General features: G+C 41.3%; 1 protein-coding gene across 2 annotated transcripts; it reads left to right on the forward strand.

The window, feature by feature from the left end:
* The first annotated feature begins 300 nt into the window (after window positions 1-300).
* Msantd4 (Myb/SANT DNA binding domain containing 4 with coiled-coils) lies at window positions 301-12,762 on the forward strand. Of its 2 annotated transcripts, none has more exons than XM_052751472.1 (3): window positions 301-431; window positions 9,477-10,095; window positions 10,761-12,762. In XM_052751472.1, the coding sequence occupies exons 2-3, from the start codon at window positions 9,634-9,636 to the stop codon at window positions 11,334-11,336; spliced, it is 1,038 nt and encodes a 345-aa protein (XP_052607432.1). In that variant the 5' UTR covers window positions 301-431; window positions 9,477-9,633; the 3' UTR covers window positions 11,337-12,762. The 2 variants fall into 2 exon arrangements, with proteins under 2 accessions (XP_052607432.1, XP_052607441.1); XM_052751481.1 differs by lacking the exon at window positions 301-431 and adding an exon at window positions 7,469-8,381.
* The last annotated feature ends 8,578 nt before the right edge of the window (window positions 12,763-21,340 follow it).

The following is a 21,340-nucleotide window of genomic DNA, read 5'->3' on the forward strand; positions in this document are numbered from 1 at the left end:
TTGCCCTTGTAAAGGTCGAGGGTCAAGGACACGAGTAGAGTTTGGAGCCGGAGCCACCAGTGCCCCAATCAGGCGAGCGGCGAGGCAAACCTTATCGCTAGGGACCAATCCTTTGCTAAAGCACGCTTGATTGACAAGGTCACGTGACAGAGAGTGAGCGCTGAGCAGGAGGCGAATCGCTGCGGGGCGGTGTCCAGGGCACTAACCCGGAACCGGTTTGGGACTCGATTCCCATTGTGAGACCTGGCCTGAGGCGGGCTCTCAGGCAGAGTGGCAACCCCTCCTGGACCAATGGATTAGCCGCAACCTATGAGCAGCAGCCATCTCAGCCAATAAAGGCAGACAGAAGTTGATGGGCGGGGACTCCATGAAGCCTCTCTTTTCCAGCACCCTCAGGGGGCGATTCTGTGATGGTGCCGCCGGGGTCGCAGGTGCGTGTTGGGTAGCAGGCAAGCAACGGGGACCGGGGAACTTGAGGGGCCAGGGGAGACCTCGCAGGGGTGGGTCCCTGTGTGGCGTCCCCTTTGTGGACTCTGGCCTTGGCTTTGCAAAGCACAGGATCATGAAGCAGGGAAGATAAGTCCCACGCGCGGCCGTCACCTGACTAGGGAGGAGGGGAAGGAGCTCTTGGCCTCTGCAGAAGTGTTGGGTACCTAGACGGGGCTGTCACTCACTATTCAGAGAGCAAGACTATCCTCCAAGTTGCATGGACGCAGTAGCGTCCTGAGTCAGATGCTAATCCTACCCCCAGCCGCACTCTTGGCTCCGAGATCCGCATCTTCCCAGGGGCCTCGGCCGCACCTTCCCACTGTAGTATTTTCTAGAGGGAGACCCTTAAGTAAACCAGTTGTGTTTACCACCTCAAGTTTTAGAAAAAGAAAAGTAGTTTTCCTGTAAGAATATTGGGGAAAGGGAAGTCACTCTTGAAACGAGATTGAGATGGGATAGGGGTGGAAGGTAGTTCGTAGCTCAGGAATGGTTTCCTTCTTAATTGCTTAGTGAATTTAATCTTTTTATTCCTTTCTTATATTACTCTTTTTTCTTTCACCTAGATTTTACTGTCTGTTTTTCTCAGATCTGTTAGTTCTGTGTTAGGCACAACCTAGAAAGATCATCTTAATTGCTAGTCCTTGGGGGTGGCAGATGTCCAGTTATAACTTACCGTAGTCATTGGTGGTTGTGTGAGTGCACTGCACATTTCTGTTTCTGAACAGGAAAGAATGATTGTGGGATGAAAGTCTGTGATTTGGACGTTGGGGTCTGAGATTTAGAGGTTATGACTGTCAAGTTCCTTGGTGTAAAGAACAGGATGAAAATATCAGAAATGACTTACTTACATGTTTTATGACCTGTGATATCCCTGACACCGTGAATACTTTTTGAGGAACTTACTTGGGAGTGGGTGACTGAAAGCCAAACCTCTCAGACACAGTACCATAATGCAAAGAATGGGAAAGACAGACAGACACATTAACAATAAAATAGCTTTTGTGTTTTTGTAAACACAGCCAACAAATTTTACATCAGGCTGTACTGATGTCTTGCACTTAGTAATGTCAAGGCTTCAGGTAAAAGTTTTCCCTGGATTAAGCCAAGACTAACCAGAAATCTAAGATGGATTCTGTATTAGTCAGGGTACTCTAGAGTAACAACTTATAGAACAAATCTCTATCTATCTATCTATCTATCTATAGATAGATAGAAAGGGGATTTATTAGAATGACTTACAGGCTGCAGTCTCACTAATCAAACAGTGGCTAGCTATGAATGGATTATTATAGTCCTATAATCTAGTAGTTGCTCAGTCTCAGTGAGTGGACTGGATGTCTCAGTGGATGTCTTCAGAATACACCAGAATCTGGAAGATGTAGGCTCTAATGCCAGTGAAGGAATGGACTTGCTCAGGAGGTGAGAATAAGGAGGCAAAGAGCAAAGCTTTCTACTTCTGTGTCCTTACATAGGATTCCAGCAGAAGGTGTGGTCTAGAATATTGGTGTGTTTTCCCACCTCAAAGAATGTGGATTAAAGGTGTGTCTTCTCAACTCAAGATCCTGATTGAAAGTGAATCTTCCTACTTCAAATTAAGCAAGAATCTCTTACAGGTGTGCCCTCCATTTTTGGGTTTTAGTTAATTCCAAATATAGTCAAGTTGACAACCAAGAATAGCATCACAGATTCTAATATCAAGTCCATTGAGATTAAAAATGCAGGGAAGTGTATTTTATCAATGAAATAGCTCATTAGCTCAGCATAGCTCAGTTGGAAACAAAGAGATGCCAACTGTAAACTCCAAGTATATACATAAGAACTGTTTGGTGGGGGACAGGGGAAAGGAGGCTATGCTGTATGCAGTTGGCAACAACACTGAGGAGTTTTAAAACACGGAGATTCTGGTAAGTTAAAAGGGCTGCTGTTTGTGCCATATAGCAGTGCCATTAGAACAGTCCAGGTAGCTGGGCGTGGTGGCTCACAATTTTAATCCCAGCCCTCCAGAGGCAGAGACAGGTGTGAGTTTGAGGCCAACCTGGTCTACAAAAGTGAGCTCCGGGACATCTAGGGTTGTTAACCTTGTCCCAAAAAAACAAAAACCTAGTCCAGTTAGTAAAAAAGTAAATTGATCTTGGATTTTTGAGAGCAGCAAAATCTGAGGGTGGATACTATATAAGATTCTGTTAATGATAATCATTATTTTATTGATGACTTTAATATTGTATATATTACTTCAGTAACAGTGCCTCCATAAAGAAGGAAAGTTCCTTGAATTGAAAAAAAAATTGACCTTTTACAGATACTTTTTTCTATTTCAATACAATTTTTCAGTCAAGTATAGGTTCTTAAATGAGCCAGCATTAAAGAGTGTCTGGTATTAGGCCTCAGACCAGTGTTCTCGCTTTAATTCCAGACATGTCTCCTTTGATTTCTGTCCCTCATTAAGTCTTTCATTGTATATGACTCAGATTGCTAATTCCCTCTTAAAATCTTTTGGATCTTATCAAAGATTTCTGAGTCGGGCTCTTGCTATAGTTTCTTAGTATTCTAATATTCTCCATGTATTAGGGTTAATCATCCAGTAAAGAAATAGTAATCATGTCCAGTTCTGAACTAAGAGATAACAATGGTAGCTGATACTTGTGGTGAGCTTGCTGTGTCTTTGTCATTGGATTATCTCTTTTAATCCTTAAATGCCATGAGTGTTATCCTAGTAAACATGTTTGAGAGGCTCATTTGCTTGAGACCAAAGGGCTAGTAAGTGATAGAATTGGCAAACAAATTATTTATTTATTTCTTGAGACAGAATTTCTCTGTAGCTTTGGAGTCTGTCCTGGAACTCGCCCTGTAGACCTGGCTGATCTTGAACTCACAGACATCCTCCTGTTTCTGCTTCCCAAGTGCTGGGATTAAAGGCATGTACCACCACCACCTAGCTTCATGTACCTTTCTTTATGCCTCTGTTTTACTATGTTATAAGCTACTTGATAGTGGGAGTAATATATTAATCTTTGATTTTTTTCATACCTGTAACAAAATAATTATAATACAGACTGGTAGTGTAAGTACATATCAAAGACATCAGGGCCCTAGGGAATTGGCTCACTCAGTAAAGTGCTTCCTGTACAAGCATGAGGACTTGAATTCTGTTCCTAATACTCACCTGTCTCAGAAAATAAGATGAAGAGTGATGGAAGAGGATATTCAACATTCAACTCTCCAAATGTGGGTGCACATGTGCACACACGCGCGTGTGCGCGCGCACGCGCGCGCGTGCGCACACACACACACACACACACACACTTAACAGACTTCTGTGTGAAGGCTTTCTGAACTGGAGACATGAACTGAGGAGGAGTTTGATTGGCGAGACAGAAGGGCAGACACCATGGTGTTGGGTGATACCTCAGAAGAGTGCCTGGGTGACGGTGCTAAGACAGGCTGTGACAACAGGAACTATGCTGCTCAGTACAACAGCATAGAGCCACGTGTTGCTATTGAGCACAAAAATATGATTAGTCCAATTGGAGGTCCAAAATATTAAATATATTTCTGGGTTTAGAGTAGGGTTATAATTCAGTGGTAGAGAACTTGTCTTTTACACATGTGGGACCCTAGCCTCAATTCCCAACACTGGGTATAGATAATACTAGTTTGAGATAATTTATTCATATAAAAATAATGTAATGTACCTCAGTAGTGTTAAAATAGTATTTGGGCCGGGCGGTGGTGGCGCACGCCTTTAATCCTAGCACTCGGGAGGCAGAGCCAGGCGGATCTCTGTGAGTTCGAGGCCAGCCTGGGCTACCAAGTGAGTTCCAGGAAAAGGCGCAAAGCTACACAGAGAAACCCTGTCTCGAAAAACCAAAAAAAAAACAAACCAGTATTTGGGGTATACTGAAGTAAACTATAATTCATTTTTTACTTGTTTTCTGAGATGGTTAAAAACTAAACACATTCAGTGTGCACTGCTGAGCTGTTGTAGAATTTAGAGCAATCTCATAATGCTGGAGGGGGCAATTGAGAAATACTGATTTACAAGGTTTACAAAATACTGATTTACTGTAACAGGAAGAAAGGAAGAACAGGGTAGGGTCAGCTATCTCTATAGTGCTGTAGAAGGCCTCCTTTGGCAGGGTTTTCAGCAGTTCATTTTTGATGAATGATATTCCAACCCTAACTTCTAATCTAGTCAGAATTCTAATAGAGGTAGGGATAGTTATCTAAATACATTCTCATAAAAGTGTGGTTCTCAAAAGAGAGCTGTCTATTCTTAAATCTGAATTAGCTTAGCTTGCATTTGATGAATTTCCAGCAAATAAGTCTCTGAGTTGGTTCTTAAAAAGTAGACATGGGGTCTGGAGAGATGGCTCAGAGGTTAAGAGCACTACTTGCTCTTCCAAAGGTCCTGAGCTCAATTCCCAGCAACCATATGGTGGCTCACAACCATCTGTAATGAGATCTGGTACCCTCTTCTGGCCTGCAGGGATATGTGCACTGTATACATAATAAATAAATAAATTAAAAAAAAAAGTATACATGAAGCTGGGTGGTGGTGGCACATGCCTTTAATCCCAACACTCAGGAGGCAGAGGCAGGCGGATCTCTGTGAGTTCGGGGCTAACCTGGTCTACAGAGCGAGTTCCAAGACAGGCTCCAAAGCTACACAGAGAAACCCTGTCTCAAAAAATGAAAAAAAAAAAAAAAAAAAAAAGAAAGAAGCAGACATGATCTCTTAATATTGTCTATATCATTCTGTTATGCATTGTTCTCCCCTAAAGTAAACTGACTTTTTCTGTTCAGGAAACCTTTTGTAACAAAAGAGGCCTGCCTGCCTTAATGATCTCTGAAAGGGAATTGCTTAGCATCTGCTGTACCTGCATGCCTCGATTTCTCTACATCCTTTTTTGTTTGTTTGTTGTGCTTGAGATGGGGCTTTATTCTGTTGCCTGGGCTAGCTTTGAACGCCTGGGCTTAAATGATCTTGCTTCTTCAGTCTCCTGAGTGGCTGGTATAATAAGCTTTTTATTGATGCCCCGTATATTAGGCTCCAGGCACTGTTCAGTTTGTGAAAAGCAGTAAGTGCAAAGTAAGATACCGTGTAACTTTAGAATGTACACTGGAAACTAGTCATGGTGGCTCATGCTTGTAATCCCAGTATTTAGTGTACAAGAAACAGACCTGAGAACTGCCTGTTCATGGCTAGCCTGGGCTAATACAAAGCAAGACCCTGGCCAAAATAATGATGTTAATGATGGTGGTGATGATGACAACTTTATTCTAAGTACTTAGTGAAGAAAATAATTTTATTGTAATTTTTATGTTGATGACATTTATAGTGACTATTGAATATATAAGTTTACATATAATTTGCTAAAAAAATTACACCTCAGTTTTTCACTTCAATACAACTACTGGGAAATTTTAAACTACATGTGGATCTCTTTATATTCATATTGGACAGTACTGTTTGAGCATTTCAGGATAGAAAGGTATGCTCCAAGAACTATAGACTTAGAAAATGTAGTTTTGTGTAATAAACAAATCCTTCATAACTTGATTTCTGATACCATTTTAATCACCTTATGGTGAAATAAAATAGGCTGTGGACTCAAGAACAGTTTCATGGCTAAAGCAGAAATGCTATCTCTATCAGTCTTAGGACTAGCAATGGAGTTTGGAGAAAGTAGCATATTTTGTGTTGATACATGCTCACAATTGAGCCTTGGAGTGTGCACACATGGACACATACATTTCTTTTTCCACTTTGTTCTTAAAATTTTATTTGTTAATGTATGCATGAGAGTACAGGCTTTGTTGCACATGGGATGGAGTGGGCCAGAAGTCAGCTCTCTCTGCTATTACTCAGGTTTCAGGGATCAGACTCCTGTCATATTTGTGCAGCAAGTGCTTTTACCCACTGGGTCATCTTGCTGGCCCTTTTGCAGTTTGTTTTTTTCTTTGCATTCACGTTAGTATCATAGTGCTTTAAGAAATATCTGCATGCAAATATGACAATTATTGCATGTGACTCAGTGTTCACTATTGGTGAATATTTTTGTGTGTTGCCCCCCCCCAAAAAAAAAGTGCTGCGAAGTGGTCTGGGAACACTTATCCTAACAACATTGTACATGTTTAGCATCATTTCAGTTCTCGTTTATTTTTTGTAAGGCTGTCTGATTTCTGGTTCTACCTTTTAAAGTGTCTCCGATGACTTTCTTACTGTCAGAATCTACCTAAGGGATAGTGGAGCCTGTTTGCTGCAGAGCCATTTTCCCCCTAGATGATGTGGCATGGTCTTCACTTAGCCAGGCCACACATTGTGACTATGTTGTCTCAAGTCATATTTTTATTATAGATAATGTGCTTTGTGTGCCCACAGAACCTTCATTTTCCTGACTTTTTCCTTAATTTATTTCTCCTTTCCCTTTCCCATCTCCTGATCACTTTTAATTTTGTACTTTTTTTTAAGCCTCCTATTTGTTAGATAGAGTATGATGTATTAGAGACACTGTCTTTGAAGCAGGTGAGCTAGTGGGATAAGTACCAGAAGAAAAAAGCAAAATATTGACATCACTCATTCCTTCAAGTATCCTGTAGGAAAGCATACCAAGAAGTAGTAGAGTGAGGTTGGTTTAATGATATATTAATCAGTTTGTTTCAGGATTTTTCATAGTAGATGAATGTCCTGTGTCTAAGAATGTAGATCACTTGATAGAGGACTTCGGAATCATATATGAGACCCTGGGTTTGATTTCATGCACTCCTAAAACATGTATGTAATCCCAAATCCTCAGAAGTGAAGGCAGAAGGATCCGAAGCTCAAAATCAACCTCAGCTGTATAGTTAGTTTGGTTGTGAGCCTAGCCTTTAACAGCTGAGTCATCTCTCCAGCCCATATAGTTAGTTTGAGGCTGACTGGGCTATGTGAGACACTATCTCTGTAAAAGAAAAGAAAATACTTTATAAGTTTTCTAAAATGTGCCCTAAGCATATTTATATTAGATGTTAAAGTATTCAATTAAAAATTCTTACTAGAAATTATTTGATACATACTGAAATAATGATAGCTTTTTTGTTCTAGTAGACTAGCTGCATGTACACTTTAGTCCTAATCAGTAGATTTCCAGTACTATAATTTTCAGTGCTGTGCAATAAATACTGTCATTTTGACTAGTTTCTAGCTCCCACCATGGTATCTCAGCAAGTGTAGTTGAAGGCATGTGTATTTAACACTTGAGTTAAACACACCTACATACCTGTTGCTCAAATCAGGAACAATACCAGCGTTACTATGATCTGCTGTCCTTTTGCCAAAATTGTTTCAAGTTTTCTTTGATACAGCAGCAAAGAATTCCCATTGTTTATTGTGTGCAGGTCTAGTCTGTATATTTTAAATTGTATATTCTTGGCTGTATCTCTGCTAAGCAACATTCTTAGCACTTTTCAAGTGAAAGCATATATAGAGAGGTTAAGTGATTTAAACCAGGCAGTCTCAGGTCTAGGATTCACTTTCATTCCCTCTCTCCTTCTGTCCTTATCTCCCTCTCTTCATTTTTCCCTCTAGTACTCAAGGTAGAGCCCAGGGCCTTGGGCTTTGCACATGCTGGGAAAGTGCTCTACCATCGAACTACATATTCAGCTTTTTTATTTTGAGAAAAAGCCTCACTGTGTGTCCAAGCCTGGAATTCGGACTCTTCCTGCTGACCTCTGAGTCTGAAGTCTGCTGTGGGATAATGCTTTTGTACACTGGTTTAATAAAATGCTGATTGGCCAGTAGCCAGTCAGGAAGTATAGGCGAGATAAACAGACAAGGAGAATTCTGGGAAGAGGAAGGATGAGTCAGGAGACGCCAGCCTGCCGTCCAGGGAGCAGCATGTAATGGCACACAGGTAAAGCCACGGAACATGTGGCAACATAAAGATTAACAGAAATGGGCTGAGTTTAAGAGTAGGAGCTAGTCAGTGGTAGGCCTGAGCTAATGGCCAAGCAGTTTTAATTAATATAAGCCTCTGTGTGTTACAGGACCAGGTGGGACACAGAATAACTTTCTACCACAGAAGTCAGTGTTGCAGCCCCATGCCTGTCTCAGATGTAGTGATCTGGCCCAGCGAGTCTGACTCCAGAATCTGTGCTCATGACTACAGCACACATTGTCTTTCAACAGTATTCTAATTTATAAATACTTTTTGCTTAAATTTCTTTCACAAAAGGTTTGCATTTGACTAGCTTGCTGGAATTGATTATACATTCTGAATCACTGGGCTTCAATTTATCATTAAATATCTTCAGTGTATTTTAGAAAAAGTTTGCTTACAGTCCTTTTTTGGTTTTGAAAACTTGCTTCTTTTTCTGTGTATTTGTGAAACTGATAGGGATTTTTGCAAGTTCATTTCTGCTCTTTAGAAAATTTGGTTCTCTCTGGCCTCTATTTCTTCAGAAAGTGGCTGTTTGGAAGATAAATATTCCACATGAATGGGTGCAAACTAAAAGATGTGGTGGGCATATTTTTGGTGATGTTATTAAATATACACAGTTGGTTGAATAGAGATCCTTGGAGCCAGAAAAAATACCAAATAAAAGTTTATAAATGGTAATAAAATGCTTTGTTGTTAAATTTTTAAAATGTGGAATTAGTGTTTACTTGTAACACTCTGAGAGCTCAAACAGTAGTAGACTTGCATATTTCCTGATTCAATTTAGCCTTGTATATTTACTGTATTTTTGCTTCAGTAGGGGATACTCTTTAAATTGTGAATTCCTGCAGAAATATTTTCACATAAATGAGCCCAAATTGTGATAATTAAGAGGTGTGTTCAGGTAAACTGAGGCAGAATCAAATTCAGAGTTTATTTGAGACATGGTAGTGAGCCAGTAGTTTCGAGCTGTATTTAGACAGTTGTTTTAATAATACAGCATACTGGTTGCAGTATGTTGTGGCAGTTATAGGTTGATGGCTTTTTTTTTCTTTTACTTTTCTCCTTTAGGTATCTAGACCACCTCCATGACTGGATGAATGGAAACTCAGTGATTTGAATTAAGAACCAACAAGGGATTGTCCTTGGACTTTGTTCTTTATAACACACTCTTCACATACTTTGCACAGCTCTTCTTGCCATTAAAACCTGCACTGAAGTTTTAAAAATGAAGCAATTGAAAAGGAAAAGGAAAAGCAATTTTAGTGTTCAGGAGACTCAGACCCTTTTGAAAGAAATTACCAAAAGGAAAGAAGTCATTTTTTCTAAGCAGCTCAACACAACGATAAATGTGATGAAGCGAATGGCCTGGGAGGAGATTGCACAGTGTGTAAACGCTGTAGGAGAAGGAGAACAGAGGACGGGGACTGAGGTGAAGAGACGGTACCTCGACTGGCGTGCACTCATGAAAAGGAAGAGAATGAAGGCCAACATGAAGCTGGTTGGTTCTGGGTTTCCTCTGCCCACATCTGATTTAGATGACTCTCTCACTGAAGAGATAGATGAAAAAATTGCATTCCGAAATGATGCAAATTTTGACTGGCAGAATGTGGCAGATTTCCGGGATGCAGGTGGATCCCTAACAGAGGTCAAAGTAGAAGAAGAAGAAAGGGACCCACAAAGCCCAGAAGTAAGTATTAACTGATGAGGCATGTTTTCTTTTTTAGATACCCACACATGCTGAGGAAGCGCCCAGATCTTCAAGCTCACAGACAGTAGATAACAATCATTCTGTTTTTTCCTAGTGCCCTTAATACCTGTGTTTTCACCTAAATGTAATTACCTCAGTGATACATACATATTAGTGACATCAGGTAATTCATTTAAATAATCTTAAGAGTTCAGATTAAGTAATTTTAATAAAAATTAAAGCATAGAAAGTTGTCAGATGAGGCAGGGCTGGGGAGATGGTTTACTGGGTAAATGGCCCAAGCCTGACATCCGTGGAACACCCACTAATGCTGAATGCTGTGGCATGTGTCTGTAACCCCAACACCCATATGGCAGAGACAGGAGAATAGACCTGAAGCTTCCAGTCTGCTAGCCTGGAGTTTGCCTCACAGTAAACAAGAAAAATCCTGCTTCAACATGGTGGAAGGCAAGCACCAAGTCTGGAAAAAACATTGTCCTCTGAACTCCATAAATGTGCTATGGCCTACATTCACCTGCACTCAGACATACTTACTCACAAATATGTAATAAATGAAATAATCACTAAAAGCTAATAACAGAGCAAACTGACAGTGACAGAAATGAAAACAAATACTAAATTAGCTTTTTTTTCTTTTCTCTCAGTTTGAGATAGAGGAGGAAGAAGAAATGTTGTCGTCTGTCATACCAGATTCCAGGAGGGAAAGTGAGCTCCCTGACTTCCCTCATATAGATGAGTTTTTCACCCTCAATTCCACACCGTCCAGACCCACATATGATGAGCCCCATCTGCTCATGAACATAGAAAAACAGAAACTGGAGCTGGAAAAGCGCCGACTGGATATCGAGGCAGAAAGGCTGCAGGTGGAAAAGGAGCGGCTGCAGATAGAGAAAGAACGGCTGCGCCACCTGGACCTGGAGCATGAGCGCCTGCAGCTGGAGAAGGAGAGGCTGCAGATCGAGAGGGAGAAGTGGAGGCTGCAGCTGGTCAGCACCGAGAAACCCGCCCTAGAGAATGAACTTGGCCAGGGGGATAAGTCCACGCTGCAGCCACAGGACATAGAAGCAGAGAAGTTGAAACTTGAGCGAGAGCGCCTGCAGTTGGAGAAAGATCGGCTGCAGTTTTTGAAGTTCGAATCTGAGAAGCTGCAGATCGAAAAGGAGCGCTTGCAGGTAGAGAAGGAGAGACTGCGGATTCAGAAAGAAGGGCATTTGCCTTGACTGTTCTCCATCCTCTTCTTAGCAAAGATTTATGAACTGTAGCTTTTCCCCATCAGTTGATGTAAAAGTGGTTGGTGGATTAGCTACCCCATCACCACCCCTGTCTAATGTCAGTGTTTTGGGTAGGAGAAAAGATAGTAACACATAGGTAGCCACATGGTTCAGTAGTATATTCTATAAACGCTCTGCCTACCATAAACAGATAGCAGAGGATCTGCTAGACTTTCACATTAGTGATACTGCATAGAGTCCTGTCTTATTTGTGCACCCCAAATTATTTAATACAATAATGTCTACAATAAAGTTCCCATCCAGTGATTCTCAAGTGGAGTTTGGGCACCCAGAAGACATTTTGGATTGTGTGGAGATGGTTTTTGGTGGTCAAAAAAGATATAGGTGTGAGCGGCTACTGCCCTCTTATCAGTAGAGGCTATAGGCTCTGCTAAACACCATGTAATGCCTGACTCTCCTCTTCACAGGAAAGAATTACCCAGCCCAAAATATCACTAGTGCCAAGTTTGAGATACCTAACCCTGGCCTAACTGTACACCTCTATAGCTATCTTTTACAGTTCTAGAATATTAAAACTTCAGATATTTATGTGGGCAGATATTTAAATGGCCAAAAGCATTTTAGCTGTGAGACATTACTGTGTAGTATATTGAAAATAGGGAATGGTGGAGATTGTAGGTACTTTATTCCCATGGTGTTGTTTATCAGTAGACTGAGACTTAGAAGCAATCCTGGAACTATCGGAGCTTGTATAAAATGAATCACTTTTAAAGGCAGTCGCCTTCAAGAATGGGAAGCTTTAGTTCCCCCTTCTTTAAATCTGTTGTCTTAGTTTGAATACAGAACTTACCATTTCAATCATGTACTAAAATGTTATGTAAGAAAATGTCAGAAGATAGTAAAAATGGTACCAGTGCCAAAATGGTGACAGTAGTCGATGATGTTGAACCCAATGAATTGTTGATTGATTTCTAAAGTGAAGAATAGTCATTTGAGACTGAGAGATTGAGGAAATGTCCTCTGCATCAGTAAAGTGGTGGTGAAATGATAGAAGTAGCTTTGTGTTATGGTTAGGGAAAGCACTTGCTTAACTTAATCTCTACAAGAGTCTATGAAAGGGTAACTTCTTGCTTCAGAATCTGAAATTCAGAGAAATCCTGCAGTAAGTAAGTGGCTGTTCTTTATACAGCGGTGTATTTTTGTCTTTTCCCCTTCAGGATGACTAAACTTTAGAATTCTGAAAGCAAAGGGCTAGCTTTGTCTGATGATTTGCCTACGGTGTCCTAATGGTCGTTTATCACAGTAAAGTGCTTTCTGATGCACAATGAAGTTGGAAATGGCTGCACGAGTTCACTTTGTGTTTTCTGTTTTCTAGGGATGATAGCTTTAATACAGTACTTCTGTTGACACACTACCTTGATTCTGTATTTGTTCCTTGTTAATTTAAGAATGGCTAGAAATCATGTTTGAATATGGGTATGCAGAGGGAAAATATACCCATGGTTACTTATCCTGATTTTGAAATAGTGTTATTTTTTTATAATTCTATTAAAAGCTTCTACCTTAAAAATAAATTTGCTTGTCTGAAAGTTTATCCTTTAAGGGTACAGATTCAGCATGGGCAGAAACTGTATTGGGAGTGTGTTAGGAACATAACCTAGACTTTGAGCTACATACCAAACATATTATTTATACCTATCCTCCCCCCCTTACTTTAATTGAAAAATTTTTCATGCATTGTCTTAGTATGAATTCCTATTGCTCTGAAGAGACACCATGACCACAGCAATTCTTATGTAATTGGTGCAGGCTTACAATTTCAGCGGTTTATTCCATTACCATCATGGTGAGAAAGCATGGTGTGGGAGAGGGAGCTGAGAGTTTTACATCTTGATCCACAGGCAGCAGGAGCCTGCCCAACACTGGGCATAATTTGAGCATACGAAACCTCAAAGCCTGCTCCCACAGTTACACACTTCCTCCAACAAGGCCAAACCTCCTAATAGTGTCACTCTCTTGGGGCCAAGCATTCAAACACATGAGTATGTGGGGGACCATTCCTATTCAAACCACATTCACTCCCTTGTCCCGATAAGGTTGTAGCCATAACATAATGCAAAGAATTCATTCAGTCAAACTTCAAAAGTCTCCATAGTCTATAACAGCCTCAATGTTTAAAAGTTCAGTCTCTCCTGAGACTCATGTACTCTTTTAACTGTAATCCCTTGTAAAATCTAAATAAAAAAGCAGATCACATACTTCCAATATATAATGGCACAAAATATACATTGCCATTCCAAAATGTAGGGAAGGGAGCATAGTAAGGAAATACTGGACCAAAGACCAAAAGACAGCTGGGCAAATTCTAAACTCTGCATCTCCATGTCTGATGTCAAAGTCGTCTTCAGATCTCCAATTCATCTCAGCTTTGTTCACTGCAAAACACATCTTTCTCTTGGGCTTTTTCCATTCTCCATTGGCAGCTGTCCTCAGCAGATATCCCATGGTTCTGGCATCTCCAACATCTTGGGGTCTTCAAGGCACTGCAGGCTTCACCTTTGCAGCTTCACACAATGACTTCTCTGGGCTTCCATTCAGGGACATCCCTGCCACATGCCTGACCTTAGCAGCTTTCCTTTGATGAGGAGGGAGATTCCATACTCCTTTTCTTGTATCCTTGGAGTATAAAGTCAGAACCATGTGACCAAAGCTGCCAAGTTCTGCTGCTTGCTGGGGATGGAAAAGGGCCCCCTCATTCAACTACATCTTCACCAGCTTTCTGTTTTCCATGGTTTTCCTTTACTGCCTAAACTTGGCTGTCCTTGAACTTGCTCTGGCCCAGGCTGGCTTTGAACTCAGATCTGCATGCCTGTGTCTCCTGAGTACTAGGATTAAAGGCCTGTACCACCACACGTGGACCCAAGCTGTTCTTTAATTCTTTTTTACAAGTTGGAAGCTTAGCTGAGTGGAGTCTTGCCCTGAGGTCACCATTCCCTTTATTCCATTTAACATCCCACTTTTCTTTTATCAGTTTATGTCCTTGAACACAGGATTTAGCTTCATTCTACTTCCTGTGCCCCTTGCTCCTCAAATCGTTGATTTTGTAACTTTCTTTGCTAGTTCCTTTCCATTATAGATCTTTATAAGAATGGCCACTAATAACCACATGACAGTCCACCCTAGGCTGTTTTGAAATTTCCTCTGCAAATGGAATTAATCCAAAACTCTTCAATTTAGCCTTAGGCAGATTTTTTGGACAAGAGCAAAAAGCAGGCACATTCTTCACCAAAGCAGCCTAATGACCTTCACAAGTGAAAGATTTACAACAAGCCCCCACGGTCAGGCGTGTCTGCATATGCCTGGCGGACACTTCCGCCTAGCTAGGTCCAGGTCCAGATAGCCATTTCCGGGTCAGGGCATCTCGCGTGACCAAGATCCATGACGTCCCACTAGCCACGTAAGCGTGCAACGTGGCCATGTGATCTACGCGCTTGCATGTAGTAGTGACGCTGATCTGTCCACGCCCAGCTTTTAAAATCAGGCGCCATGTTCCCGGTTCCTTCTTCTTCTCCACGCACGTGTTTCCCGCAGGCCTGTTCACTCTCTGTCCCTTTAATAAAACTCTTGTTAGCGGATTCTGTCGTGTTTCGTGGCATTTCCTTGCAGGGTAAGCACACAACGCAGCTGAAAAACTAACAACAAGAACAGTTGCTAGGTCACATACAAATTTTTTCTCCTGAAATCTCTTGAGCCAGGCCCCCATAGTTCAAATCACACTCAACACCACTGTCTTCCATGTTCTTACTAAGAGGCCCATTAATCCCCACTTAAAGCATTTTTTCAACTGCTTTTCTAATCCAAATTCCCAAAGCCCACATTCCTCCAAACAAAAACATGGTCAGGACTATCACAGCAATACCCCAATCCTGATACCAACTTCTGTCTTAGTTTGGGTTTCTCTTGCTGTAAAGAGACACCATGACCATGGCAATACTTATAAAGGAAAAACCACATACAGGTAGTCTGATCGTGGTTTCCCTTCACTCATCTCCTCTCAGGTACTCCCCACTAATCCAATTCCACACCTTCTTTTTCTCTCTCCCTAGAAAATAAACAGGCCAGTAAAAATACAAACAAATCATAATTTAAGAAAAACAAACAGAAGAAAAAACTCACCAGAAACATATACACATGTAGAGGTGCTGTGGGATGGTCTGTATGTCAAATGTGTTGCTGATTGGTCAATGAATAAATCACTGATTGGCAGTGGCCAGGCAGGAAGTATAGGCGGGACTAACAGAGAGGAGAAAGGAGAGAACAGGAAGCTGGTTGAGGGAGACACTGCCAGCCGCCATCAGGACAAGGAAGATGTAAAGTACCGGTAAGCCACAAGCCACGTGGCAAAGTATAGATTAATAGAAATGGATTAATTTAAGCTGTAAGAACAGTTAGCAAGAAACCTGCCATGGCCATACAGTTTGAAACCAATATAAGTGTCTGTGTTTACTTGATCGGGTTTGAGCGGCTTGGGACTGGCGGGTGAGAGAGATTTGTCCTGACTGTGGGCCAGGCAGGAAAACTCTAGCTACAATTGGCGCCCAACATGGGGCAAGAGTTTCCACCTAAAAACTGAGAAAAAAGATTCTAAAACGGAGCTAAAAACAGCTTCCTAATTGTCTCTCTCAAATGAGCGGCAGCCTGCGGTTTGAGCTACTGGTGGGTTCCTAGTGTGCGTGCTTGCTCGACCTGCCGCCGTATGGCGGGAATGAGGTCTCTGCAAGTGGCACATTAAGCTGCTTGGTGAATTTAGCCTTTGCTAGTACAAAACAAAAAAAGAGGTTTCTGGGCTACACGCTGCTTGGATAAAAGCATAGACCCACGATAGCTCCCAGAGCTGGCGGAAAACTACAGTACCGCCGCCATGTTGGGAAGCTGAAGTGGGCGGAGCCAGCAGCCACAGCTGCTGCAGCTTAAAGCAATAGATTCACAATAAGACAGATTCAGATGTAATAGTTTAAAATGTGTGTAAAATATACGTAGGCTTGAAAGAGACAAAAAAAGGTGATATATACAGTATAGAAACAAATACATGGTTTTAAAAAATAAAGTCTTTAAAGAGACAGTAAAATTAATATAAAAAATAAGCCACGTGAAGATGAATATTACACAGAGAATCTGGATTGTGTTGTCTTTGGGATTCTTAACTACAGAGAGATATTTGATTGTAAAGGAAGCTGAGTTAAACCAATATGCATATTTTAAAGGTACCTTGACTTCAAAATTTGGATATAAGGATATGTTGCTTTGGAAAGGAGATTCTGCTTTTGTTCCCACAGAAAGCCAGAGGCTATGGATTTATTCCAGATTAAGATACATCAGGTTTGACCAACCAAGACCCCCTGAAATGTCTCCGATGACACCATGGCCCAGATGATCCAACATCCAGAACCGTTTCAAGGCAACTGGCTCAGACGAATACACCCTCATGGACTACTCCATAATCCTAAAATGTTCTTTGTGTCCCCATAAGATACAGCGCCCCCCTCCAGCAGGAAGTAGTAAGAGAAACTACGCCCAAATTCCCAAATATACCAAGCTGACTTTGGAGATGTGTAAAGGTTAAAACCTTCCTTTTTAAGAAAAGAAAAGGGGAAGTGCTGTGGGATGGTCTGTATGTCAAATGTGTTGCTGATTGGTCAATGAATAAATCACTGATTGGCAGTGGCCAGGCAGGAAGTATAGGCGGGACTAACAGAGAGGAGAAAGGAGAGAACAGGAAGCTGGTTGAGGGAGACACTGCCAGCCGCCATCAGGACAAGGAAGATGTAAAGTACCGGTAAGCCACAAGCCACGTGGCAAAGTATAGATTAATAGAAATGGATTAATTTAAGCTGTAAGAACAGTTAGCAAGAAGCCTGCCATGGCCATACAGTTTGAAACCAATATAAGTGTCTGTGTTTACTTGATCGGGTTTGAGCGGCTTGGGACTGGCGGGTGAGAGAGATTTGTCCTGACTGTGGGTCAGGCAGGAAAACTCTAGCTACATAGAGGTATACATGCATACTCATAGAAAACCTTTAAAAAACACAAAATCAGAAATCATAATAGATAAACAAAAGACCAAAAAAAGGCCCAAATAAAGCATCATGAAACAAAACATCTCCAATCATATCTTAGAGTTCATTTTGTGTTGGCCATCTATTGCTGGACATGGAGCCTGTCCTTAGGTGTGATTTGTATATCCAATGAGATTCTCTTGGAGAAAACCAATTTTTCCTTTGCTATCAGTTATCAATTAGAGATAGCTTCTTGGTTAGGGATGGGGGCATGTGTCCATTTCCCATCTCAGCACTGGGACACCACCTGGTTTGGAAGCCCTGTGCATGCTCCAGGTTCTGTGCGTGCTCGTAGAGGAGGTATTTGATGAAGACATCCCATTTAGGACAGAGTGTTCCAAGGTCTCTCAGTTTCTGCACATTGTCCAGGTGTGGATCTCTGTATTTGTTTCCATCTGCTGCAGGGGGAAGTATCTTCAATGATGGCTGAGCAAGACACAGAAATATGAGTATAAAAGAATGTTATTAGGAGTCATTTTATTGTTACATTCCTTTATCACAACAGTTTTCAACCTACCTAATTCTGTGACCCTTTAATACAGTTCCTCAAGTTGTGACAACTCCAACCCTAAAATTATTTTTGTTGTTACTTCATAACTGTAACTTTATTCATGGTATGAATCATAATGTAAATATTTTTGGAGATAGAGGTTTGCCAAAGAGGTAGAGACCTACAGGTTGAGGACCACTGCTTTAGCAGAACAGATTTGGTTTTCCCCTAGGTCCATAGCTTGTCTAGTCTCAGGTTCTTGGCTACCTGAGCAGTGTCAAGCATGGGTTCTATCCCATGGACTAGACCCATAATCCAATCAAATAGTGGTTGGTCACTCCCACAACTTTTGTGCCACTATTGCAGCAGCATATTATGCAGACAGGTCACCATTGTAGATCACAGTTTTGGGAGCTGGGTTGGTGTTTCGCTTTCTCTTCTGCTAGTGTACAGAGTATCTTCCAGTACCATGACCACTAGTCAGTAGGGGTTGAAGGCTCTAGTTAGTAACCAGCTCTATTTCTCCATGTGTAGTGAGATATGTAGGTGTCATCAGCAATAAGGCCTTACTGTCAGGTTGTGGAGAGGTATCAATAGCATTGGCAGTAGCCTGAGTTGTTTGGAGAGTCCCATGGGGCCCCTTTGTCCAACAACCCGATTAGCTGTAACTAATTCCTGGCACTAGAGGTTTAATTTGGTGGCAAGAAAGGTCCAGATGGGGCTTGGTTTCTCCCATTACTTGGCAATTCCATTTTTATTTATTTTACAGTTGCATATATTTTAAGTAACTTCTACTGTAGTAGGTATCTGTATGACCCTTCAAACGGTCCTTAGTGTTAGCTGTCCATCACTGACTTCTCTCCCTCACCCTTCTTTTCCCTCTCCCTCTCCTTTTAATCCTCCCATTCCAGCCACCCATATCTCTCCACAACTATACATTCTATCCACTTCCTCAGGAAATCCTTTCCTCTTCTTAGCCCCTTACTTGATATATAACCTCTGTGGTTATGTGGATTGTAGCATGCCTATAGAAGACGTAAAAACTCACATTCACGTATTAGCAAATACATACCTCTTGCAGGCTGCAAGAATGTATCATAGAGATTCAGCTGTGTATTAAAGCTAAACTTTGACCTGCCAAGGGTCTGTCAAAAGGCAAAGCCATTTATTATGAATATTTGGTGTTATCCAGCCTTTAATATTCCAGTTGTCTTCTGCTATGAAAGAAATCCTTGCTTGGCTAGACCAGTTGGTAAACAGTTCAGCTCCCCAGACCTGCTGAACCTACTAAGTTACTAACTTCCCTGCTGAGCTTAGGAGACAAGCTGGCAGGAGACACATAGCTTTGTTTATTGTGCTAATGAAGCTCAGACCACCCCCCTTGCCTGGAGGAGGCCTAGTGGTTCTCCAGAGCATTTGACTGAGAACAAAAGAGGTTTTTACATATATAGGTGAGAGGTAGAATAACATTCCTGAGGAGGCAGAGAACCTGGTGCCCAGCGAAAATGCCCAGGACAGGCATTTTCTGTAGAAACAGACAGAACAGTGTAGCCAGAAAGAAGAGAGGATGACAGAGGTTTCATAGAGGGTAAGCAGATCTCAAGTAGAGTTTTCTGGGTGCCAGGAATAGAGAGTAGCAGAGATGGAGAAAGAGGATACAGAGGACAAAGATGAAGCTGGAAGCATAGGAGTTTAGTCACTAGCAGGACTATGAGCTAGGGAAATGGACAGAACTGTAGTTATGGAGACAGAATTTCATCCCAGAGAAATAAAGTAGATGGATATAGAGGTTGGCATGTCTAGAGTTATTCCTGCCTTGAATGCCTGGTGGAGCTATAGCTGAATTGATAGAATTTTGTCCTAGAGGAATAAAGTTAGCAGACATAAGTGTTGTGCCCAGATCGCGTCCCCAAAGAAGCTACCCCAGACTTTAGGTACAGAATGCAAAAGCAAGGTTAATTCTGTTTACAAGCCATGGGCAGGGAAGCTCGATCCAAAGCACTCACTCAGTAGTAGTAGTGAGGCTGGGAGGAGCTTGCCCTTTCTTTTTGAGGCTAGTTCTTAAAGGCACAGACCACATAATTCATTTCTTACAACCCACCTCCCTTTTTTTGGTTTGTATCAGTTTTTCTTTTCTAGTCTTTCATGTTATCTTTATTTCTCATTTGTTCAGCAACCGTGTTTAGTTTTACGAGCTGTCTCCAGGGTTCAGGAAGTTTGGGATGTTTTATGACCATTAACTGCTGCCAGATGGTCGATTATCTTGACTCTGTGTTAGCTGATACCACCACCTGGGAAAAAGGGGTCTAAGTTCTTATCTACACTTAGGAATCCTGGTTTAAGCTTCTCTTTGTCTGTAGGGGACAGAGTGGGGTTTTTTACTGAGGTTTCACAATAAGAACATAGTGTACATAGATTTTTTTCCCCTCAGATATCCCACGCTGGATGTAGTAGGTAAACCCCAAGAACCCTGGGTACTGCAATACATACCATAATTGTCTTTTTAGGTCTGTGTTATTTCACTCAAGATGATTTTTTCTAGTTCCATCCATTGGCCTGTGAATTTCATGAGTTAAAAAGTTCACTTTTTAACAGCTGAGTAACATTACATTGTGTAAATGAACCATGTTTTTTATTATCCAGTCATCTGTTGATGACATAGGCTATTTCCAATTTCTGATTATTATAAACAGAGCAGCAATAAACAGGGTTAAGCAAGTGTCTCTGTGGTAGGGTGAATCATCCTTTGAGTATGTGCCCAAGATTGGTATAGCTGGACTTGAGGAAGATCAAGGTCCCATCTTCCTGAGGAATCACCACATTGATTTCCATGGTGGTTGTATGAGTTTGTACTCCCACCTGCAAGAGAGGAGTGTTTCCCTTTTACTCTGAATCATTGCCAACATGAGCTGTCACTTGTGTTGTTGATTTTAGTCATTCTGATAGGTGTAAGATGAAATCTCAAGTTTTGATTTCTATTCCCCTGATGGCTGAGGATGGTGAACATTTCTTTAAGTTTTTCTCAGCCATTTGAGTTTCCTTTATTGATAATTCTCTGTTTAGATCTGTACTCCATTATTAATTGAGTTATTTGTTTTTCTTGCTATCTAGTTTTTTGAGTTCTTTATATATTTTTAATATTAGCCTCTGTCAGATGTGGAGTTGGTGAAAAACCTTTCCCACTCTGTAGCCTACTGTTTTGTCCCAATGACAGTGTCCCATGCCATGCAGAAGCTTCTTGGTTTTATGAAGTCCCATTGAATAATTGTTGATCTTAGTGCCTATTCTATTAATTGTTGATCTTAGTGTTATTCTAACTGTGTTCTGTTCAGAAAGTCTTTTTCTGTGCCAATGAGGTCAAGGCTATTCCCAACTTTCTCTTCTTT

Source organism: Peromyscus californicus, unplaced genomic scaffold (assembly GCF_007827085.1).
Source record: "Peromyscus californicus insignis strain IS unplaced genomic scaffold, ASM782708v3 Scaffold_11__1_contigs__length_118956290, whole genome shotgun sequence".
Taxonomy (NCBI): Eukaryota; Metazoa; Chordata; class Mammalia; order Rodentia; family Cricetidae; genus Peromyscus; species Peromyscus californicus.

Coding starts and splice junctions, on each gene's coding strand:
- Msantd4 (XM_052751472.1), top strand. CDS start 9,634: ATGAAGCAATTGAAAAGGAAAAGGAAAAGCAATTTTAGTGTTCAGGAG. Junction 10,096..10,760: donor GGGACCCACAAAGCCCAGAA/GTAAGTATTAAC, acceptor CTTTTCTCTCAG/TTTGAGATAGAGGAGGAAGA.